Source organism: Xiphophorus couchianus, chromosome 13, assembly GCF_001444195.1.
Source record: "Xiphophorus couchianus chromosome 13, X_couchianus-1.0, whole genome shotgun sequence".
NCBI classification, from domain to species: Eukaryota; Metazoa; Chordata; class Actinopteri; order Cyprinodontiformes; family Poeciliidae; genus Xiphophorus; species Xiphophorus couchianus.
In genome coordinates this window covers 14,344,593-14,370,439 of record NC_040240.1, presented here as the reverse complement: position 1 = coordinate 14,370,439, position 25,847 = coordinate 14,344,593, and the positions used below count along the sequence as shown (strand labels likewise).

Genomic DNA, 25,847 nt, shown 5'->3' with positions numbered 1-25,847 from the left:
GCATTCGGCCTCTGTCCAAATCCTTGGCTTGGCTTCCAGAAATTTAAATGAGAGCACCTGTCCCTTGGATGAGTAGATGGATTAATGAATGTGTTGTAATATTAACTAAAAGGAGGGATAATGAATAAGTTCTATGGGTTGTGTAAGTTAATGTTTCCCCTAAGGCATTTATTTATATGAACAAATTAGCATCTGAGCAAAGTGAGTTTCAGTTTGACAACAAAAATGCATAAAATAATTCAAAGTGATATTTTGTAAAATACATTAAGATGCATAGAAAATTGAGAGAAAGGAAATTACACAAGTGAGATGTTTTAAATTAAGCTTCAAAAGCAATGATTGATTAAAACACATAATTAAGGCATCATGAAAATGAAGTGATAAAATAATTGGCATCAAATAGCAATAGCCTAACATACATGAGCCAATAATTCCCATAAAGCTCCTACTCAGAGCTGCAGTTTCCAAGCCGAGCTTCCACCTCACAGAGCCCCCATCTCCCATGGCTCCCCCACTTAGTTCCTTCAGACTAGCAACCATGGCAATTAGCAAACACTTGCTAGAACTGCACGCATCTGTTGAGCTCATCATACAAGCTACTTCTCAGTGAAACGCTGGTAAAAAATATCAAATCCTTAATTAGAAGGATCATGTTGTGATGACACGCTGAAGGTGGAGTGTTGTAAAGATGAATTTTTTAAGGAGACAGAGGACCAATTTCAAGATGCCATATTGCCAAGTCAAATTTAATTTAAGCCATCTTTGATATGTACAGTATTTTAATAACAAAATCTAACGTAGCTATTTAATTGTGCTATAAAATTGCACTATGTGCCTGAAAAATACATAATCTTGCCTCTTCAAAAGGCCTTTTTGTGCTAAAATTTTGTACAAAAAGAATAACAGCAACACAAACGGGGAAAAAATACACAAAGACTGAAGAAAAATAGCCTCAACTTTGTTTGGTATGATGATAGTAAAATCAAACACGTCCTGCTGATATACACAGCATGAGTCACGATTCTTCTTTGTTTGCGAGATGTAACTGGTGAAACCAACTGACTCACTCAGTGGTCTGAAGCCATGAATAGAAATCAATATTTTTCTTTCTTTATTTAAGTCATTTTTAGCTTAATCCTTTATTCTCCCCACCTCCAACACACTCACACACACTTTCTATTGCATCACACCTCCTCTCTTTTCTTTCCTCTCTATATCAGCTTTGTGGATATTGTTGGCATGCAGACAGTGAATGTCAGACCACCAATTACACAGTCAGTCACTTTCCATCCTCTCCAGCTCGCGTGTTCTCTGTCTTATACATCCACAACCTTTTACTAATCCAGACACACACACACACACACGCACACTTTCCAGTGACAAGCACTCATGTGTATCAGGAACGCCAATGACCAGTGTTACAATATGGGAATTATAATTGAACATTTTGTTTTGCACATCACAACACATTTATCCACTTTTTTTTTGTAACGCTTCTAGCAATGTCTTCAGATTCTTCTCCTCCCTTACAAAGTATCTCTCTATTGGCTCTCCTTTTCTATATACCAATATTGAAACCATCAGCTACAGTGGTAGCATTTACAGCGACTGATGCTCCCAGACGCTGTAAACACCCGCACACACCCGCACACCCTGTCCCCATCCGGGCAGACTGCCCACTGCATGCTAAGCTAATGAGATTGGCATAGTGCCACATTACCAATATCGGCAGCAACCTTAGTTCCATTCTTTCTGAAATGTGCACGCCAACACACACGCACACACACACTTGAGGCACACGTATCAAGAATTATGTTCTGAGATACTGAGTCAAACAGATGCAGTGACACAGATGATCGTGTAAGAAATTCAGCCAGGTGCCTGAAAGTTTTGTTAAGAACATATTTCTATTAAATACAAAACAAAGGTAAGTGTGAGAGGAACATTTTGAATTGGCTGGGGGGCAAACAGAAAAAAAAGGATATGTTTTCTGTCAAAAATTGTTGGGAAATAGTGTTTTATTAAAATTAGGCTGGCTTACTAGTTTAGTGGTTTTGGGTTTAAATAAATAGAAAGAGTCATACCCTTCCTATATTTTAAAGTTATTTGATTGAGATTCCAACAGTCTGACCAGATTAATTTAAAGTGACATGAACCTTTGTGCTCTTTTTTGGTCAGAAGTGTTTTGGGTGGGTTGGAGGTCATTCAACTCCTTTCTGGGGCTGCAGGAGGGTTAATAATACAATCACAATTTGAAGCTGATTGTATTTACTGAGATTATCTTTCTTTGATGTAAAAATGTATCAAAACAGGTTTGATTTGCTAAAAAAATAAAAAATATTTGGGATCCATTGTTTTCTCAAAAATATGGATAAAATTTATTTGTGTTCACAGTGTATTCTGCATGTTCAAGCAAGGCTAGCTCAGGGCAATATTTGTTTAAGCAGCCACTGTACAAGAGGACTCAGCCACAGGAAATACCAACAAAACATGTTCATATTTTATATCAACCAATTGGAGAGCAGCTGCAAAAAGACATTCTGGAGTACTTAAAAATACCAAACTGCATCACTCCTAACTGATTGCTACAAACATAAAAGAATTACCTTCTTCAGTAACATTGCAAGCTTTGTTTGACAGGTTCATGCGTCTGGATTCAAAAACAGCATGTCACATGGAATATTAAAGATGGTTTCATTGTTGAAACTTCCTGTGCACAAACAAGTCTGAAAGTGGGTAGAAATCGCTTTGACTTTGCTTCATTGTGCACAAAAGCACGGACATGAAATTTTAAAGATGTGGTGCACCAAAAACCATAAAAGTTTAATCCTAAATGATTTGCCTTGTCATGGATACAAAGTACCTTCTTACTGAGAACAAGTGAAATGGTGAATGCATGAGAAGCTGTGACTCATAACAGTTTATTTGTTATTAAGCAAGTACTGTTTTCAACTATGCATGTAACTTTTATTGACTTTTCAACATCTTTAAAGACTTCTTTAAAATACATTTTCAGTAATGTTATTAGAACTGAAGTGTTTGAGGAAGTCCAACAATAACTCCAGCCAGATTATTTCTTGAGTCAATCAGCATTTAGAAAGCAAAAAAGGTCTCACAAGCATCCTAACAAAACCTACAATGAAGTTTTTAGTTCTTAAGGAACTAAAAACTATCTTTTTAGTTCTTAAGGCTGTGTTTCAAAGAAGAAATATCACAAATTTAGCAGTTTATAGCTTGATGATTTTTCAAAGCAACACGGGACTCTGGTTTTTACTATAATATGCTGAGTACAGATGAGTGGCTGCACGGATTTACTTTAGAATCAGCCTTCAATTTCTAATCAAAATTAATTAGTGTTCTTGAGTTAATATTTGAACTACTTGACATTATCAAGAAATAGTCTGTGACCTTTTTCACTAAATTTCACATTTCCTAACACTGGGTTATTATTATTTTTTCTTTATAATTTTTAAGTAACTTGACAAACCAAACAAAATAATCGTTTGAATAATCCTGGCAGCATAGTGGCACAGGTAATAGAGTTATGGAATAGCAGCAGAGGTGCAGGCATGTATATTTTAAATGTAGCCTTTCTGCATGTTTGTATGATGTAACTCCAGCTATGATTGTGGCTCACAGCCAATGTTAAGATCATCCTAACCTTCAATCTCTTAGTTGAGCTTTGCTTCAAAACTCTCAGCATTTTTGTTGTCACTGTTGCTTATGCCCCTTTTTGGAATATAAAGATAGTTAATCATTTTCAAAATGTGTTGTACTTAAATGTCCACAATGTTGGTTTAACATAAAAATGTGGGTGTGGGATGGTGATGAATTTTGAAAGAGAAATTGGTAGGAATCCTGTGGTCAGACTAAACTGCCCTGAGGGGGTTTTGTTTGTGTGGATGGTTACTTTGTGGTTGATGTGGTTGACCATGCTTTGACTATTGATAACTGGATTTAGGCACCAGCCTTTCTGGGACATTTAGAAACCACATGAGTGAATGTATCACTCTGCTTCAGGGGCAGAGAAAAGAAAGCATTGTTGTGCCTATGCAAATTCTGGACATCCTAGAAAAAACTTTCTCTTCCTTTTCTGACAATTCTACTATATACTGTACATATTTCTAAAAGTGAGCATTGCTCCAATTCTATGCTTCTCTATCTTTTCTTCTAATTGCTCTACTTATTTTTACCCCCGTACTCTCACCCCCAATTAATTAATTAATACTTTTTTTCTACCTTGACATGTTAAGAACCAAACCCTCTGCCTGTTGCTAAGGTTACAAGACAGTGTGGAAAACGGGGTGAAAAATGTACAAAGAGGTGAAAGATTAGAGCAGCAGCAGACAATGCATTGTGGGGAAAAGGAGAATGAGAATAATAGTAGATATTGGACTAATTGGAAAGCAAGGAACTTATTCTGCCAGTTTGGATTAAACAGTTATGACAGTGAAAGCAAGAGTGGATAAAGAGACAACACCATTAATGTACCTGTATATTTGTAACTGGTAATAAGACCAAGTTAAAGAAAATTATTTATGAATCACTACATAATAAAGCACTAAATAAAATCAGATATGTTCCTTTATTATTTGATTTAAATAATGAACCATGAATTCAATAAAATTAGAAATCGGACCTCTTTTATCTTATGAAAAAACCTTTTTTGCCTTTTCTGTATAAAAAGATGGTTTGAGTCCTTTGAAACTGCGAAAGCGGCAAACCAAAGCCTGTGGTTTACCTCTGATCCTGTTTGAAGCTAAAGCAATCCTAAATAGCAACTTTTTTTTTTTTTCTTGGCAACTAACGTTTTTGGACTTTTGTGAATGGCAAGTCAGTCCGTGCATGTTTACATTGTTTTCCCCCCAGATCCCAAGCAAAAAAGAAGTCCAAATGTCACCTGCGTACCCATCGTCATTTGTTAGACTGACAAATATCGGTTGGGAAAATCCTGTACAACATAGGTGGCAAGTTCTTAAAAAGGCAGTTTAAGCTTATAAATCTTCCAGTCTGGCTAAATTAAAACATTCTGCAAAGAAGAGAAAGATGAGATTTACCCACAGCTGTGCCAAAGATTCATTGCCACTTGTGGCAAACAGTGGCTTGAATTGTTTTTGTTTTGGGGCATTTACGTTTTTGCATAGGTTTCATTCGGGTTGTTTTTCATCCTTTCTAAAATAAAATCATTATTTGAAAAATGCATGTTTTGTTTACTCAGGCTGTTTATGTCTCATCTTAATTTTTTTAAATTAGCTTAAACAATTAAATGTGACAAAAAAACGAGCAAAAAATAAAAGCTATATGTAAGGGGCCATGTGTGTTTTCACCACATTGTACATTGAAGCTCATAACGGAGCATGCAGCATTCCTGTCCTTTCCCCTTATGAGCCATTTGTGTTGAGGATGCTAAATAAAAGACTGTGCAGTAGTGCTGAGTTGCATTATGGGACAGAAAATACGAGTTTTAAATTTGACGACAGAAAGGCAGATCAATTTATAATCCCACAGAGATTATAAGTATTGTATTAACTTTTGAGGAGTTTCCTACTTCCAGTGGCTGATCTAGGCCTATTTCTGTTCCTACCAACGCCAATCTTAGGTTGATCTTTGATATAGTTACTGTTGTTTCCCTGAATCCATCTGTATTCCCTAAACTGGTCTGACATAAAACATAATTTCCCTTCTGCGATCAATAATGCCACATATTTTGCTGATGTTGTAATGAGCCCAAGGACAAGGTTCCTAAGGTAACTAAATTTGATCCGGGCTGGCAAATTGTTCGTGTTTTGTCACTGCCCTCTGCTCATTAGCCACATCACCATCATAATTCAAGGCCTGCTGTTGACAGGGTCCATATTTGGGAATTAATCATTCCTTCGAAACAATCAATTTTTTAGTCTAGACTGCTTTTGATTAATTGCCATTGGATTTACTTACATTACCCTTTATATGCTTTACTCAGTTAAACTGGAGACTCTGCGTTAGGCCTAACGTTGTTGGGTGAAACCAGTTTAATTCTTACTAACGGAGCCAATATTTTTTGTTTAGTAAAAAACAGTGTATGGTTTGTGCACTTGCAGCCAATTCAGATCAGACTTGAAACAATTAAAAAACAAACAAAAGAAACAATAAAAAGCTTGTTAAAACTTAGATCTTTATTTGTGACAAGACTTTGCACAAAACATACTGTAAAAATAGTTCCATATTTTAGCTTTATTTTTATACTTAATAAGTTGACCTTCAGAAACAAAGCAAAAAAAAAAAAAGAGAAAGGCCAGATTTAATTATAGAAATGTCTAAAACTTTGAGTTGTATTTTCTTCAAACTGTTGTTTAAATTATTTTCTGAGTTAAAATATCAACTGGATTGACCATATGTGTATATGTATTCGCAGGAATGCAATCCTGCCAGATCTTTCACAGGTTTCAAATCTTGATTCTCTTTGCTCCTTTTTTCTCAAGATTTTTAGCTTTGCTTGCCAGGTTTGAGCAAAAGAACCAAATCTCAGAGTTGAGGAAAAAAAAGTACATTCTGCAAAGCCTCTGTGTGTCCTAATTACAGTCTTCAATTTGCCAAGAAAGATTTCTCAAAGGCAGACCCAAATATCAAAGGATATTGAAAGTCTCAGCCTCGAGTGGCGCCTCTAACTAAGAAACTGTGTGAATTACAAATTGAAAAATTGTTTTCATGTAAATAGGAAAGAATGATCCATGTGGAGCTGGGGTATTTACCTTAATTATTTAACTTCAATTTACCTGTGTCTTTTAAAGTGTCCCAAAACACTAAAGACTAAATACTTTTTAGCATAAATTACATGAAATCCGAGTGCTGTGTAGTATGTATGCTTAAACTGGTTAGGAGCATCAGTAAACACTGAGATTTCAAAACTGCCATCGTTTTCCACCATATCGTAACTATAGCTTAAAGTCCTATTTAATGAGCTGTACAATGCAGGGAAAATCCCATCTCCGTTTCAAATAGCATCTTAACCCATTTGAGCTTTTTCTGAACTTATTCCCCATCGGTTGGTTCACACTGCCTGTCAGTCGGATGAAAGAAGTGAAACAAAAGTTTTTCTTTACTTTCAACAAAGTGTTTGGAAATATTTTTAGTCATAGAAACACTTGGACAGTCAAGGTGAATGCTACTTATCACTCCAAAGAGAACACTGTTGTGAAACTACAGCTGGAAAGCTAAGCACTTTATTTAAGCTTTAAATAAAGTGTGCTGGAAATCTGGAATTTTTAGTGAAAAACTATACTTAGATACATTTAATCTACTTTGTAGTACAGTGATGATAATCTAATAATGGCCCAATTCTTAACACCGTGAAGTGGATGTGCGTAAGGTGATGTGATATCCACCTTGCTTTCCCCGTCACCTTTAGCTACTTGATTATCAATTTGGGATTCCAAAACATTAATATTATTTCCTGTCAGAATTTTGTTCAACCTAAATCTGTGAAAAATATGAATAATGTTGGCTTTAAATGTACAGAAATTCTTTTGTCTTTAGTTTCTCATGTGTTTTTCCAGGCTTTTGAGCAATCTGAAAATATGAGCCTGACTCATGGCCATGTGTACCTGAGCTGATGCAAAAACAGTTCTGTTACTCAGCTGGATTATAGAGGAGGTGTAAGATTTCCCTTTGATCCCAGCTCTGCCTTTGCTTGGTCCTGTCACTTTGTGTGTCCTGGGTGGGTGGTATTATGACATTTTTATCACATATACCCATATGTGAGAATATTTAAGGGTTTCCACAAAAAAGCAGATCAGATGGAGCAAGTCTGTTTCAGTGCTTCCACAATGCAGGAAACTTTTTTTTTTTTTTTTTAAATGGAAATTTATCAGTTGCACTTGTGCATTATACGCCTGAACAGCTGAAGTTTAATTTGAATGTTTCTATCTAAAGTGTGATAGGGCCAGTGGTGATTTTGCTGCCATATGGGAAGAAGTCACAGCTGAAAGCCCTACGGATAGGAACTGAACGGCTTATATACGGTTCGTCCCAATGGAAAGCATCTTCCTGCCTCTTCAGATGTGTTTAATGGCACCTGCTAGGTGAGATTGTGTGAAGCCCAGTGGATTTGATGGACGGTGCTGCTGTAAAAGTGTGTTTGCTCAGCAAGTTTAAGATGACGGCACATTCCTGTGGGTGCTGTGGTTATGTTCACCGATGCTTTTCCATATGTGCTTCCAGGATAATTGCTTTAGCACCTCCACTAAACAGTGGATTTCTGTTCAATCTGCTCTCTTATCTTTCACCTAAAGTGGCACTCTTTGCTGGATTTATATTACTATTTGTTAGAATGCGTGTGATTCATCGGTAGATTACTTTTAGGAGAAGGTTGAAGGATTTCTCTGTCTTCCAGGAAGCCCTTAAAGAGGGTCAAAGTGTTCTTCCTTCTCTCTTCTTTCCAATGTATAACTAAAAAAAGCCAGGGTTTGAAAAGAATAGCATATTTGAGCATGACAGCATTAGACTTTAATATCCAACTAAATGATTCTGAGGGAGCATTTACTGGGAATGGGAGTACAAATATCACTTTAGAAGATCTATGAAAATATCTTCCAATTTTTTGAATGTGTCTTTTGTGTAAAGTGTGCACTGTTTTAAAAATGTACACTCCATGGAGAAAAAAATGAAATTCTTGTCACAGACCATAAGATCTGTACAATTGTCATGAATTTTAGAATGCCTCTGGCACCATGAAAGCCATCTGCTTACTTTCAGTACTTAAAACTTCTGGGAAAGGGAGTGCTGCTGAGATTAAATAAAGAAATGACTGACCTCTGCTCTTGGATTCAGTAGGATGCTTCTGCCAGTAACTAAGATGTATATAATTCACAGAAAGTAGGACAGGGATTTCTACATTTTGCTCTGCTCCACCATTAATCATTGTGTATGGTGGGGGGAAACAATAAACACAACACTGACTTCAGGACTGTTTAGCTCTCCCTACGTTTTAATTCTTACTTGCATTTGCCTTTTGTGTCACATATCATCAAACAGCAAAAGTTAATAAAAACAGGAATCTAAATAGAGTGTTGCTAGTTTTATAATTATTACAACTATTGCAATAATTAGATTCCTATGTGTATCCAGTGTTTCCCGGTCTATTACCAGAAGTGTTTCATTGATCCATTTTCATAATTCTCAGACTATGAAAATATCAATTGTGTGGTCTGTGGGTGTGCAAATAATAGCTGGATTATACTTGATAAGTTAAATGAAGGGTTTTTGGATTCTAGTGACCAAAAACAAATTAGTATTTCTTACAGTTTAAAATTACTTATAATTGTGTTGTGAATCTGTTTGAAAAGTGGTGTTTAGGGTTTAACCCTAACCCTTCAGCTAGAATGAGATTCTGTGAAACAACAACAAAGTGAACAGAGTATTTTAACGCTCTGACCTAGATGAAAGGTTTCTGTGCTGTACTGTTCCCTTTTATTTCTGTTAGGGGATTTGGGGAACCACACAAAAACTAACAGTACATGTTCACCTGTCACAAGAGAGAGCCATTAGAATTATTAACCAGTGAAAATGATAAACCTGAAGAATGAATTAATCTACTATTTAGGAATTTAAAGATTTCTTTATTAGAATTTTTAAAAACTATTCAACTAATATACAAAACATTACACTATTAGTGTTCTCGTATTCAAGAAAGTTGATGAGTCCTTAAGAATAAAAAAAGTTTAATAAATCAAAACTAACAAAACATAAAATAATGAATGTTTGAATCTGTAGTGAACTATTTTTAAAAATAAAATTTTTTCCTTCATGTATATTTAATTCACTGGTATTGAAGTTGTATTTGACACAAAAAGAGGGTAGGCAGAATAAGCCATGACTTTCAATCGACACCATTTCAGTCAACTATACTAAACTTTGTGTTCCCTGGATATGCCAAAGGGCTTTATTCTGAGGAAATAACAGGTAAGCTTTTATTCTTAACAAAGACACATTTCAGAGCTCCTGTGCCCCACTTTTTTATCCTTATTGCTACCTCATAAAGGAAGGAGGTTCTGAAAGCTCAGTTTTTAGAATGATATTCCCTCAGTTTCAGAAGAAGGACTAACTAAATATTCATGGGAGGAAGTCCTACTGTGATCAATGATGCACTCTTGCTGTTGAGATTTGGCTTGCTGAATCCAAATGTTGTTCAAGTTTGGATTTTTTTTGGCTTCTTGTCAGGCATTATAAATCTTTTGTAATTTAGCTAGGGTATTCCTTGTTTTTTTGTTATTTCTATGATTATTACCATATTATATTAATTTGGAATCATATGCTATACAAATATCTTGTTGCATAGACATCTGAAGAAAAGAGTGTGATGGGAAGGTTTTGTTTTATAAGAAGGTAATCCAAAAACAAATTTACTGCTATTTCTTTCTGGTACTAAGAAATTCTGGGTTAGTCTGATGCTTGGCCAATTCATATCTACATTTTATGTTAATTGCCATTTTATACCATTTTTTATTTCATTGAAGATTTAGCCCTTTTTTTCTATTACTATGTATATGATCCTCATTTAAAGTATTCCAGTCCCGTGATATTTAAGTGATACTTGCCTCTATTATTAAAGCCAGAATAACTAAATGACATCCTGTTGATGGGTTTTGTGTATTGAAACAAAGAAGCTATAAATAGATTACAAATATCATTGCCAGAACGATTGTGAAACATCTCCCTTGTGGGTACAAATTGATGCATGGTGGGTTCAAATTGATGCATGGTTGGTACAAAATGTTCAATAGCAGTGACAGTGGAGTGAAATTGCCAACAACTGTCTCAAAATTAGAACGAGTGAATTTTTTGTCAGGGATTAAATTAGGTTGTGACTAAGCTCAAAGGTGATATCATATGGATTTTAAAGCCTAAAAACTCAAAATACACAGAAAAATGAGATGCAAAAACATGTCTCAAATTTCTGTGAGCTGAGATAGAGACAAATATTTTAGTAAGCAACCTTGCAAACCTCATTTGCCGACTTTCCACAGGTGTGGTCTTACCTGGTTCTCCCAAAGACCGTTCCACCCAAATTTGTCTCCATTAGCAGATCCTCTTCACCGTTTTCATAGTCAGTTCAGGGGTAGTACAAGCCGTGCCAAGCCATATATTGACAGCAGACTGCATTCATTGATTGACCCATGATTTACGTCACTGCATGAGCAAAAGCTGGACCTTGCAAACTCCAACATTATTTCAACAACTGCAGTGGAACGGCGGGTGAAGCGTCTGCAATCGCAGAGTTACTCAGTGTGCAGGAGAGTAATTGTGATCACATAAGTCAAATTTTGGAGCAGAATGACCATGATATTGTGCCCAGTTCTTCTAAAGAATGGGCACACAATGAAGAAGCGAGAAACAGTTTGGTTAGAGTTGCCTTTTTCTGCTAAACACCAGAAATGGATACCACAATAAATATAGACTTTTACATGTAGCAAATTAATCAGCGAATCTTAGTTGTTTTAAGTTTGGGCTGCCAATGAATTTCTTTAAGACAAATTAAATATCTGGGTTTATTTGAGTTAGCCATGATTACACCCAGATTGAGGATGATGGGCAACAACATTTTAGGCTTTAATCATAACTACTTCAGACTTTGGGCTGTTTGCCTTTAAGACAAAATGTGATATCTGGGTTTTGTTTGTATTCATCAAAAGCACAACCTCAAAGCAACATCATTGGAGAGTTGACCACAGCTCCTGCGCGCTCACAGCCTGCCTTTTCATGTTCCTGCCCATATTCACACTCAAAATAATAAGGAACAGACTGCGATGGAGATGCAAACAACCTGGCTAGATCCAAACTAGGCATTAGCAAGCTCTTAGAGTGAAACTTGACAATGCAGAAGCAGCTATTGTAAGCAAATCTCAGCTAGGATCTCAAACACTGACCTTTCCCATATGTGGAAAGAGATTAAATGTCTGGCACCCATTAAGTATAACTGACAGCTTGCTTCATAACACAAGGTTTGATAAAAGACTGGAGAAGCGTTAGTTATTTTTCTGCTAATGATCTGTTTTTAATGAGAAAATAACATTTTGAAACCTAACAGTGGACACAGCTATAATAACCACATTAATAATTCAAACCATTAGCCCCATAGTATGTCAGCTCCTGTAGTCCAGTCACACCATGAGAGATCAATCAAAACTACTTCAGTGTGATTCTTGTAATATTGCCTCACATTAACTTCATTTTCTGAATGACCAAATAATGGTGTGTAATAAGTTTCAAAACAGATTAACCATTTAACAGATACTAACACTGATTTCAGGATGGTTACAAAAAGTATTTAAGTATAAACATTAAACAACAAAAGATGTTTGTTTAGCATTTCTTGTTTTTTGGACACATGGGGTTCATGCAGAGTCGAAACTGCAGTGACCCTGAAGTGCAAACCACATCGACAAATCACTAAACACAACTACAAATCAAAAGACAGAACAATTCAAAAACACAACATTGACCAAGCATGACTTCAGATTAGGAAAACTAATTTGTAGTTAGTTTTTCTAACAAATTAGGAAATTTGTAGTTAGGAACAAATTTAGCCTCGTAATTTGGCCAAGTTTGGCCATTGACTAAGCACAACTACAAATGAGCAAAACACAACATTGACAAAATTGAAAAGGTATTTCCCAGTGGGAAACCTAAGACATCACTGATTGGATGATTCCACTTTTGGCTTTAGAACCGGAAGTTAATCTGGCGTTGGCACATTTGTTGAAAATAAGAATGTAACTATTGATGCAAACACAGCTACAGAAAGCACTACTTATTTATCTTCGATTCGAGTTAATGCTGCTTCAAACTCATGTGCAGTAGGAGGCGGTATGGACCTTGAAGTTGTTTCCAATCCAACATTATAGAAAAGATGAAGAGTAAGAAGAACGTATCTCCCGCTATACAAGAATATTTTGAGTCTGACCATGCTGCAAAGCTCAGCTTCGTTCTTTTTCACAGTTTGGGCAACACGTCGCACTGTGACTATCTGCCTGCCCTTCTAAACAAAGGGAGAGCAAATGCCAGAATAATTTCTGGTCAAAAGTGCTGTTGTTCAATCAGTGATGTCTTCAGTTTCCTTCCTCTTCCGTTTTGTTAATATTGTTGTGCTTTTTCAATTTGTAATTGTGCTTAATGGTAGGTTTTCTTAACTTGTAATTGTGCTTATTTAATGTCATTGTGTTTTTGATTTTGTATTTCTGTTTAGTGATTTGTTGAAGTGGTTTACACTTCTGGGCCACCGCAGAAAACTCTGAGAAAAGTATCTATGAGAGAAATACTTTCATTGATTTGTGTGTAATTCTACCATGAAACCCATTTTCACAGCTGGCCCACTTTTTAGTGATTTTTAAAATGCTTCAAGCACTGTAGGAACCTGTATCATAAATTCATAATCTGATATGCTACACTTGCAAATGATGTGGAATGTGATGAACAACAAAAACTTTCATTATTTGTTCAAATGCACAAAAAACGCCACAAATTATTAACAATGCTGCCTAAGTGACGGAAGCAAAACCGCTGTGGCATGAAAACAAAAACATATCCTAATGAGAGGGAGCAACTCAGACTATATACATAATATATAACGTACAGATTGTTCCACAACTCAAAATGTTGCAATTTAACAAAGAGTAAGACACTGGCAAGATTTATTATTCCACTGCGTATTAACTTATCCTGGCCCATTAGGCAAGGACTAGTGTGAGAGTCTCACAGTTAACCTTGAGCAAAAATTCAGCGGTTTCACAGTATTTTAGTTTTTACTAATTACAATAAAAAGAAAAGCAAACATTTTCTCTACAGCTGCTAGTAAAACATTTCAACGCATCACTATACAATTCCATAGCTGAAGTGTAACATATGAGAAGAAGACTACAGTTTCTTGGAGAAAGTTGGGCCTGGGATTCCTTCATCTTGCATCAATGTCATGTGGGAAATAAATAATGCAGCACGGGTTGAAGTTGATCCTGCTTAGCCTTAGCCATCAGTGGTGCTTTCATACTGCAGCTTCCCAGATCATGTGTAAGCACGAACTGTTGCAGGATTTACAGGGTGCAACAATGGCTTAAAGACCGAATCATCTTTGCAGCCATATCATGAACTATATTGAAAAAGAGGCTTGGAAGCAGAAGCACAAAAATGGGTTGAAGGACCAATTTTGGTGGATAAGAGGAAGTGAACTTACCTGTGGGAATCTATTAAAAAAAAGAGTGACAAGTTCTGATTTAAAAAAAAGTCCTAAAAGGTTGTGCAAACCTGGACAAGGATGTTGATGGGTAAATTTAAATCCTGTAAGAAAGACATGAAACTGAGAGCTTCTCTGTGCATTTGTATGTGTTGGACATCATTAGTCAGATTGGCGATGATGACACTCAGCAGAGACAAATCAATACTAACTAGACAGCAGCTGCCTCCCCATTTCTCCCGGAGTAATTAATTCTTTATGCTCTTTCATGACTGCCAATCAGGCAGGGTTTCACATGTATGCTTTTTTATGTGTGGGTCTCAGTATGTGGATGGAGGAAGTCTAAAATGAAACAAAGATGATGAGCTGATGGATGTTAACAGTAAATGTTTGAGAAACAATAGCTGCTACTCACTTCACCTACTTCCTTTTTTCATCTCTTGCAGGCATGATTATTTTGAAATTCAAATGTCATAATTTTTTACTTCCACTCTGACTCATTTCTTAGAAACCCTCACACAAGATTGCATTTACCAAAGAAGTCTTCTGCTTACTAATATTTTGTTGCTTTTAGTGACCCACTTTCCTAGAAAGCAGCTTTTTTTAGAGTTATTAGTGAAAATGAACACTTCCTAATTCGTCTCATGCCCTAACCTCTTACTGTCGAGCCCTACACCTCTTCCCCTGGTTTTTCAATGTTTATATTACTTTTTTACCCTCCAATTAATCCACCAATTAAGGTTAGCAAATATCAATCTGTGTATGGTGCTTGGCAATTAACTTGAAGGAAAATTTGTCTTTGCAATCTATTAGTCTAACTAGGTTTATTACTATTAGGAAATGCATCCTCTGCTCTGTTGTTGGAAGCCCAGACTTATCTTGAATGCTTACCTGGTTCTATTCCATATTATGTTTTCTTCAGAGGAATCTGTTTAGGCAACAAGAACCCTCATTACATGATTATATATCATTCTCATATGTGGCATTGTTCTGTTTGTTTTTTGGCAAAAGTAAAACTAAATCTAAAAGTTCAATCTAAAACGGATGTCTGCTGTCTTATCTCACTACATACATAAATATTAAAATAGAATTTCATTTATATTGAAAAATTAAGAGTTAAAATCGCTTTTGTTTGTTTTTTAGCTTTTGTATGAGGGGTGTGAAATGGACAGTCTGCAAAAGCACCGGAAAGCATTTATTAGTATTTTTGTTTGTTTTTTTCTAGAGTAATGTCCCAAAAGTTTTTTTTTTGTTTTTTTTCCTTTTGCAAAGTGGTGCTGCTGTTGGGACTGTTGCCTAGCAGCAAGAAGGTGCTGAGTTCAAATCCTTAACTAGGGTCTTCCTGCTGTTTCTTTGTGCATTAAATTGGTTATTCCTCTCATAATCCAAATACATGCATGATAGTTTAAGTCAGCCCTTGGGTCAAAGTGTGCATGTACACAATTGTTTATCTGTGTGCCTGCTTGTGCATCTGTTTTGCCAGACCCTGCTACATTTTACATTTTATTAAGGAGCACTGGAGAGTCATTGTTATAATTTAATAAAATACGGGTAAAATAAATTGAAAATGAATTACTGATTATGCTGGCATTTATAGTTTTTAATCAAGCTTCCAAACATAAAACACCTAAAAAAACATATTAAAAACTGTCACAGAAAATGAAATAGATCATCTTGAAACTTATGAAAAAGCAGCATCTGGTTGGAAGAGATCTATTTTCTGTTTTTTGTTAGCACACACACATACTATCAACAATCATCACTGGAATCCTGAAAAGATTACTAAAGGAACAGAGAGGGTTTTCTTTTCCTTTCGAGAGGCTAATCATATTTAAAATGAAAATGCATTAAGGTAGTACATTAAGTACATTGTACATTAAGGTAGAACAGCATCAAGCTTGGAATAACAGTGAAGTGAGATGGTGTGGTATTATTTATAGCACTTACCAAGAGAGGTATCTCAGAGGGCATGAAAGCCCTTCAGAATTTTAAATGGCCTCAGTAAATCTACGTTTCTACAAGTTCCCAACAGTAAGAAATGCTGATGGCTTTGATTTAATTTAAACACATTTGTGTTTAAATCGCTGAAAGCTTGGTTGAATAGATACAGAGATTGTTTTTCTTTTATTGAAAAAATGCAGAATTGAATTCCTTCTGGAATTCTAAAAACAATTTTAACCATTTATTTCACTTTTAAACTGTGAAAGAAGTCATAGCCAGTAGCTCATGATTTCTTCTTCAAATGAGACCTTTTATGGTTTCTCAAATAAGTTAAAATAACTTATTCATGCTCGTGTTCATTACAGCTTTAGAACAAAATCATTCTCGGATAAGATTTCACCTGGTCAATTCTGCCTGTTTTGAGCTTCTTCTGGATCTGCAGATCTGCACTATTTGTTGCAAATTTGCAAGATTATGTTTTCCACTGATGGTTGGATTCAGCTGGGCTTACCAGGTGAGGGGCAGTGCCTGCTGATTAATAATCAGGAGGCTCTTGAAGTTGCTGGTTTTCCAAACTCCAACAAAACATTAACATATAGTCTATAAATATGTGGCAAGATCAAAACACAGACATTTTGTAAAACAGAAGTCAGGAAAACGTATAGCTTCTAGATTGACCTGGCTTGTACCAAAAGACTTTTCACTAGAATGGCTGTTTGAACACCAATCAATGATGCACTTTTTTAGATTTGTGATAGTAAGCAAGCCACTATGAAAGAGGGAGTGAAAAACTTTACAGAAACACACAAAAAAGTATGAGACCCCACCTTATTTCACCATGCCCAGGAAATAAACCACTGTTTTCTTGGCTTTGTTGGATATTTTCAGCACATAAGAGCGACTTTATGAGTAGCATGAGACTTCTTTGGAAAGACATCTTTGTACAGTAGACCATTTAAGGAGTTACTCTATGTACTCATAGCTTTCAAAGTGAAATTTGGTATTTCAACCTTTTAATTTCCATATGCATGTGAATTTAACATAATGTATAACAATGCTAGGTACATTGGTGTACCTTCCGTTAATGTTTTTAGCCAAGTCAGGCATGTGTTCCTACCCCATGTACCTTATTTTTCTCTCTGACTCCCAGAAAACAGCAAGGCTCCCCTCTGTTCTTCCCTCTCAATCAGTCTCATTTGTTTACTGTTTTTCAAAAACCCCTGTCTTTGTCTTTTCCTTTCATGTGTGTCCCTCTGTCTCGCTCTTTGTTCTCGTTCTCTGGCTCCTTATCTCTATCCCATCACTGCCCCACCCACCACTGACTGACAGTGTTATAAATTGATTTTCAGCCCGGTGTGTTCTCTCTGTTTCTCTCTAGGCATTTCCCTTATTTAGCCTCAACCACTCCAGGGTATAGTCTAGACCGCGGGCCAACTGTCAGTCATTGGCAGCGTGGAGCAGTCTAATTCTTGGCTGACAAGTACTCCTGACAGCAGGAACCAATGGGACGTTTCAAACATGCTTACCCTCTCTTGCTGTCTCTCTCCATTGGATCTTTGCCTTTGCTATCTCTCTTTCTTTGCTCTTGTTCTTTTCCTCTGCCATTCTACTCTTTATTCAGCTACCTTTTTCTTTATTTTTGATTATCTCTTTTACTGACCCCTTCTTCTGTTATATTGTTCTTTGATTGTATCCACTATCTAATATGCATATACAACTCAATCAAATTATACAACACTGCATAATTATGCCCCATAAACACTGCATATTTCAAACTGTAGCTTGACTACTGTTTGATCTGAATGCTGACTGGATTATTTCCCTCTTTGCAATGATTTGAATGGTGAATTTGCTCCATAGGGGACCACCATTTTTTATTTATTAATGAGAGTCAGTGAGATGGAGTACGCTTTTAAGCAAATCTCGTAATACTGAAATGAAAACAGGAAGAGAGAGGAGGGAGTGAAAATAAAGGAAAGCAAATTAAAGAGAGAAAGAACTCGACTTACAGCATTTTTCTCAAATATGAAATTATTAAAAACTCATGCTACCATGCTGATGATATTCTTAACGCGAAACAGGACGTGTACAGTCACTCACGCATGCACCTATTGCAGACATTACCAGTCGCCCAACCAGGAAATGAGGAAGCCCAGCAACCTTGAGTATAACTCTGGCCCCATTCCGGTGAAGAATGGGGTAATTTAACTGTTTATTCTTCCACAAGTCAGCGCCATGTGAAAATGGCTACATGGATCAAAGCAATTTTGTCACTTAAATCATATGTTGGGGGACTTTGAGAGTCCATCTTTTAAAAATTGATGGTCATAGTTCACATCAGAATTCAGAGGGAGGAGTATGAAAGGCATTTTATAGCTAGATTAAAAAAATATTAAATGTTATTTTTAAGGATTTGTAATTAATATGTCAAACAGCAGCCGTCAGTCAGACAGCTTTCTGTCAGAGGTTTGATTAGTAAATGTATGTATCAAAGTTCTAGTTATCACAAGATTGGGCCCCTTTTTTGGTTTTAGGAGCACAATAGCTTTTAGTGGCACACACATGCCATAAAGAAATATGGCAGTGGAAGCATCCATCCATCATCTTCTTACACCCTTATCCCATTGGGGTCGGCAGGGGTGCTGGTGCCTATCTCCAGCTGACAACATGGTACACCCTGGACAGGTAGCCAGTCCATCACAGAGCAACACGTAGACAGACAGGACGAACAACCATGTGTGCACACACTCACCCCTAAAGAGAATTTATAGAGACCAATTAACAGTCACGTTTTGGACTGTGGGAGCCGGAGTACCCGGAGAGAACCCACACATGCACAGGGACAACATGCAAACTCCATGCAGGAAGACCATGGGCTGGGAATTGAACTCAGGACCTTCTTGATGTAAGGCAACAGTGCTACCAACTGCTCCACTGTGCAGCATTGGAAACATAGAATTGTAAAATAATCATGACAATAATATAGGTATGGGAAACATTCCTTGGGAATTTTGGTCATAATGGCATCAAACAGCATATTTGTTGACATTTATGGTATAGATATGTGGTTCCAGCACTTACTCTGTTGACCTGAGACTATTGAAATTCAGTTCCTGTCTAAAGGACAACAGTTTAAAGGCAACCTATTATGCAAAATTGTCTTTTTTGCACAGTTTTGTGCTTCCATTTGGGTCCTTACTGCTTCTAGAAACTGTCATTTTGTTTGAATATGTTATTGTTTTTAAAATAAACAAACCATTTCAAAAACCTCCTGACTACTATGTCACTATTATGTCATAAAAAATGTTATGTGGACCTACCCTGACTTTGTCAAGGAAGCATAATAGGTCTCCATTAAAATGATTTGTGACATGGTGCATTATCCAGCTGCAGGCTAACACATAAACACAGGTACTCTAATCAACAACTACCTGAACCAATGATACAAGAAAGATCTGTGCTTCCGTGTTCTTTATGTCTTGTTCTGTCCCTGCTCTCTTTACTATAACAGTTGAAATTGAAGCTCATTTTAATAGACAACATTTTTCTAATCTGTTATTGTTAAATTTTGGTGAATTTAGCCCAACTCACACAAGTTGGGCTACAACGTATGCGAGTTGTAGCCCAAGTTTCCTTTTCTTAGCTGACAGGAGGGGCCCTCAGTGTGGGCTTTGACTGCTGTATTCCACCTGCTTCAATTATTGACTTGTTTTGTGTTCAGAGAAGGTTTTCTGATACCTTGGTTGCAAACAATGTTTGTTTAAGTTACTTTTTCCTCTGTATCATCTCAAACCAGTTTGGACACACTCCTCTGACATCAACAAGCATTTTTGTCCAAAACACTTCTGCTCCTGAAATATTTTCTCTGTTTTTTATTATTCTCTGTGAGCCCAAGAGATGGTGGTGCAAGAAAAGTTTCAGTGTATCACTGAGCCAGAAAGGCTCACACTAACTCCTCTAGCACCAACATGTGATTTGCTGATTTAATATTTGTGCCAACAAAGCTCTGAAATGCGAGTCCAGCTTAAAAGAGGCTTAAACTTAATTATTGTCAAAAACCAACATCAAGGAATTCCTCATCATTAAGAGTTGCACATCTGTTAGTCTATTTTCTATCTTCTAACTTCCCACTTAATTTATTACTTCAGTTTTCTTTAACTCCCAAACCCATTCATTAAAAAGCACATAACCAGGTAGTTTTGGTCATTGCACATTCAAAAATTTGACTGTCCACTTTGTTTTTAAGAAACAGCAAGTTGGTAAGGCATATGTTGACCATTGAACATTATTTAGATGCAGCAATCAAAAGTTCAGAAATTTGCCAATTTTTCCTAATCGTTCTCATCTGTGATTGGCAGGTCAAATACTGAAAAAAAATAAATAAAAAAAGATTTTTAAAATAGAATTTTACTTATTAGGAAAAGGAGCCCGAATCCTTCAAAAATTTACAAATGCCATGCAAGCTTATAAATACTAACTTGAAGGTCAAAGGTACTGGATTAATGTTTTATTTTTTAACATTAGTAGTTGTATGAACAAGTGCAGCCATTTTAAGATCTGTGAAGAAAATCCCTGGTGTTAACGGAGCTCGATACTTTTGATGCTGAAAAACCAGGTTAGACTCATTGCGGCCTAATGGTGACTGGCACATTTATTGGCAATTCAGAGCAACTACTGCACCTTTAACTTGGGTTTTTGGACTGTGAGACGAGGCCCATGCATCTCCAGAGAAAGCTTTTGTTACACATTGAGCTTCTCGTGTACTATTCAAATCACAACTTATGCCAATTTATAAAAGCACAATGTATGTCTTGTCTGTATATATTTATATAAAAAATAGCTGGTCTGGTCTTAAAAAGGGCATGTGCCAGTGTAAGCCCCTTGTTAATCTTCCTTGGTGTAATAGTGAAGACATCCAATATGCAATATTACTTTGAGGAAAGAGATCAAGCTTATATGTATTGCAGACCAGAGTTCATTAAATCCACTCAATTCACGCAGCAGATTTTCTTCTTTGTCTCTAAGCTTCTTTTATCCAGGGAGGGTTTTGCTGAGCACGCATGCTCTTTTCCAGCTAAACCCTGTTCCTCATTAGCACCAGTGCATGTATTCACACCTGGGATCTACCCCAGTCCAAGCACAAATCTTTTACTGTTTGCAAATTAGTGTCTCTGTTAAAGTCTTCAGAGGTGAAAGACCTTGCTTCAAATGTATTCCCACCCAAAATTCATTGTACAATTACAGACATAAACCATATTAATTCCTGTATGACGTTATCTGTCTTGTTTGTGAAGGGAGGCAGCCATGCTCCCAAAACTTATAGATTCAATTACTGACCCACTAGCCTTCAAAAAGAATGGAAGGAAACATTCCTCTCTGACCAGAAATGGTTCATCCAAATTGCCATGTCTCATCTTAAAGATACAGCGCTTTGTGATGTTTGCACATTCTTTAGATTGTTGACACCACATATTTTAATTTTATTAAACACTTATACAGTAATAGAATCATAAAGTAACACATTGTTCTGCAAATGAAGGAACTTTAAAAATGTTCAGGGTTTTTTATTATACTATGTTTACTTCGATACTGGAGAAACCAATTGCCTTTGGAAAATTGAAAATGTCCACCTACTTAAAAAGCATATGATTCTCAGAAATTCACATAGATTAAAAGCTCTATTCTTATCTGCTTTGATTTGTGTGTGTTTGGGTGGAAGAGGAAGAGGGCGGAGGGAATTAGGGTCAAAACAAATGATGGAATGAGTAATAGGTTTTAAGGGCCAACATATTTAATAATCTCTGTGACTAATCCGTGAATATGTGAGCATGTTCCTCGTAATCTTGCCTGTATGTCAATGTTTGTCTATCCATTGGTGCGTACCTGTGTGGAACTCTATGTGTGAAGGCGTGTGCTCATGTGCATGTTTTTTTGTGCTTTTTGAGGATGTGTTTGTAGAAGGCCTGTCAGTTTCAGTCTGGTAGTCAGCATAATTAGAAGTCTCCTCTTCTTTTTACAATCCTTTCAGATCCTTCCCTTTGTTTTTTATCAAGCTGACCCTTCCCATTTCCCCTCACTCACACTTTCACCTCCATCCCTGTGAGTGATGAACCTTGAATCAATCTTTCATTCTTGCACAATGATGAATGGGGAGGAACCCCATCTTTTCCCCTCCTTTTGAAGAGTTCAATATTGTATTTTCACTGGATGCTATAGAGAATTGGGCCAATTTCTGAGCTTTGAAAGCATTTCATAATGTTACTTGTCCGCTTTTTAACTTTGTAAAGGTTTATGTTTGGCATTCTCCAGAGGACTACATTATGATAGCAGAATACCCCATTTAACAGGAATTGAATATAAGACTTCCTGGATGACTCACTTCGTGTGATGATGGAAAGAGCTTAGTTCAAGACAATACTGCGAGAAAAATAAACTAAAAGTTGCAAAAAACTTGAGACTGGGGATTTTTTAGGTCGTTTTACCTTCCAGAGGAAAAACAACCTAAAGCATGCAAACAGAGATGCAAAGGAATGACCTTTTTCAAATGGCCCAGGTGACGTCCGGACAAATATTTCACAGATGCTCTCCATTTAATGTGAGCCTAGGCTTTCATGCAAAGAAAATCAACAAATGTTTTTCTAATTGAAAAGATAGGTTATTCTAGAAAGGATTGCCTCGGAATGATTGAATAATAATGCCAATATCAAACTTGGATTACCTTCAGGTAAATTCCAAATAAAATAGAAATTTGTGGTTGTAGCATAACAAATGTGAACAAATTTAAGGGGTATAAATAATTTTGTAAGACTCCTTTTAGAAATGAGTGGGCAGCATAGCTAGAAGCAAGGTTGTTTTTTTAAAGGTTTGCTTACCTAAAAAGTGTATCCTTGGTCTTTATAGCTTATATTTAATTGATTGTAAAGGAATCAGCCTTTAATTGCTGCACAGGCAGCCATTGCTTGTTTCTGTGACTATCCTGAAATTGTTTACTTGGACAAGTTAGACAAAGACACATACACACACACATGCACTCCTGTACGTATATACAGTATAATGTATATAGACATGCAGGTTCTTGGTTTGGTTTCCGTCTTGGATAATTGGTTTGAAAAGCATCCAGAGCGATCGCCCTGCTGTCCCTGTGGCCCCAGCTGCCAGGGTAAATAATGAGCCTCATAAACATGAAAGGCAAGGGGATGATCATCCTGATTTAAGCTTTGTACTCAGAGGAGATCAATTAGGGCTTAGAAATTCAAGGGCTTAAAGCATACACTAAGAGCAATTATCAATTAAACACAACCATTTAAAGGTAGAATGGCATCGAAAGATTCTGTTGCATCACTGCTTTGTTCAGTTTCTGGTGAAACTCGTGATTTTGAGCTAAATTCGATTGTGTCATACAACTAAACCTACTGAATTCTCATGCTGTGGAAACTAAGTGCAAAGTATTTAGCACTTTGTAGCTGTGTACTGTGGTGTCCTTGAACAGAAATACACTAAATCCCTTCCAGCTCCACAGATTCCCCTTCTCGAAGCTTACTGCTGTGTGACTTGCTGTGTAGGAACCGAAGAGTTTATTCATCTGGAATCAATACAGCATTGTAAAAAAACACTTCTTCCCGGGTGGACAAAGTTTTCATCTTGCACCTGTGCCATGTTTGATACGCTAAAGGTCATTCATATGAAAGTGAACAAATAATAAGCCTAATGTAAAGGATATCATCTTACAATTTAAGCATTTAGTTGGCTATGTAACACAAAGTGATCCAAAAGAAAAACCTCACTTTTAATTTAGTACATCACCAAAGTGTTGATATTTTTGATTCCAGATTAGGTTTTGATTAGCTTTCTGCTAACCAGAAAGCTAATTTTGATTTCTTGGGAGACTTCTGGACACAAAATTTAAAAAACAAAAATAAGATTTTAAGGACCAGATTTTGTGGAACGCCTGGGAGGGCAGTGATTGTGATGTGTGAGGTGTTAAAAAAACTTCATGATGTTCTGCAGAATGTCACCATGAAGCAAAAGTATATTTGAAATAATATTTTCTTTTATGTTTTGAGATAAGGGTGGAGGTATTTGACACAAATCTCCAGTTTCATTGACATTTTTATGTTTTCCTGCTGCTTGTTTTCACGTCAATAGGCTACTCGATTAGAAATAAAAAAGGAATAGTCAGGTTCATATTTCTTAGAGGCGAACAGGGCGAGGCCTAGACTTTGCTTGGGTTAGTTATTGATTTCACTTTTAAAGAAAGCTGGAAAAGCTCAGTGACTCAGTGGTGGCAGCTTTCAGCCAGCTCTAGGAATGGGGTTTTAGAATCCTATGCTCAAAGAGACTACCAGCTTGTGTCGGTGATGCACTAAAACAAATCCTACCCCTGGAACGATTTTGTTGCATCTCTATTTTCAGATATGGGGAGCTAAACTTTAAGAAGCTAAGGGAAATTTGTGTCTTGGGTAAAGCTTTTCTAAATGCGTTCCATTAATGTTTCATACAGAAGTATAACATTGACCCATTTAGTGCTATTCATGCTTTGACTTTCTACTTCGTTTATCAATGTCTCTATATGAAAAATATATAGGCAGTATTTGAAGATGTGCAGATGTGGGCATTCATGTAATCCATCAGTGCTTGTTACTTTTACATTACATGTACATTGGAATCACTATTGCAAGATCCATTTTTATGGAAGTGCAAGAGCAATAGATCTACTTACCAAGAACTTTTCCAGCACCTCTCTCATGGAGAAAAAACAAGTAAATCTAAAACTAAATCTTATTCAAATGGGGACACACAGTAGGAGTGTCACGGTCAGTCAATAATTCAACACCCACTGGATTTGCTAGCAGTGCTAAGAAAAAAGATATTGCAGAACGTCAGCCATTGGTATTTTCATGTGTCAGATTCGATACAAGTCAACAGAGCAGGGTCAAAAAGACACCGCAGTTGACCTTAAGTCTGTGAACAAGTAAGCTTGGTGTAATTAATTATGAGTATTTAATTAAATATGTGCTGTCTCTTTTTATTCACAGGCTTCATCTATACCTGTGGGGGTACACTGAAAGGACGAAATGGCAGTATAGAATCGCCTGGTTTCCCCTATGGCTACCCCAATGGAGCAAACTGCACCTGGGTTATTGTTGGGGAAGAAGGAAGTAGAATCCAGCTCATCTTCTTGTCATTTGCCATAGAAGAAGAATATGACTTCCTGTCCTTGTATGATGGACACCCCCACCCTGCTAACTTCAGAACAAGGTAGGAAAAGTGCTCTCAGTTTTAGTTAATTAATATCTGAACAATTCCTTTGCATGGTATGTTTTTGGTGGATTACCATAATCATGGGAAGTAACACTGTTATAGTAATAGCTGACTGTTTACTTTTTATTTCACAAGCTTTAACATCATCTAAGCAGTTCCAAAATTACCCCAACACAATCTTTTAAAACCTGGTTATGCTTTGAGATAATGAAAATTCTTCTTTTTTTTTTATCATAAAACATCATGTATAGAAGTGTAAATTAATCAGAAAATATGCCATTTTTTATTTAAAGTTTAAAAGTTGTACTGATAGACACTTTTTACAGGTTCATGTTGCTTACAGCTAAATGGTCATTAAGAGCAAACAGAGAGAAAAAAAATCAAATTTCTGCTGGTTTGTTTTTCCCAGTCAAAGCCATTAGAGGAAAATAAATGACCCACA

The 25,847-nt window shown here is 36.5% G+C and overlaps 1 protein-coding gene across 7 annotated transcripts in view; it reads left to right on the top strand.

The window, feature by feature from the left end:
* The window catches only part of LOC114156180 (CUB and sushi domain-containing protein 3-like), a 404,435-nt gene that overhangs the window by 64,214 nt on the left and 314,374 nt on the right, over window positions 1-25,847 (top strand). For all 7 annotated transcript variants that reach the window (XM_028036459.1, XM_028036460.1, XM_028036458.1 and 4 more), the window contains exon 2: window positions 25,180-25,402. In XM_028036459.1, the coding sequence (XP_027892260.1) occupies window positions 25,180-25,402 (223 nt within the window). The remainder of the gene's footprint in view (window positions 1-25,179; window positions 25,403-25,847) is intronic.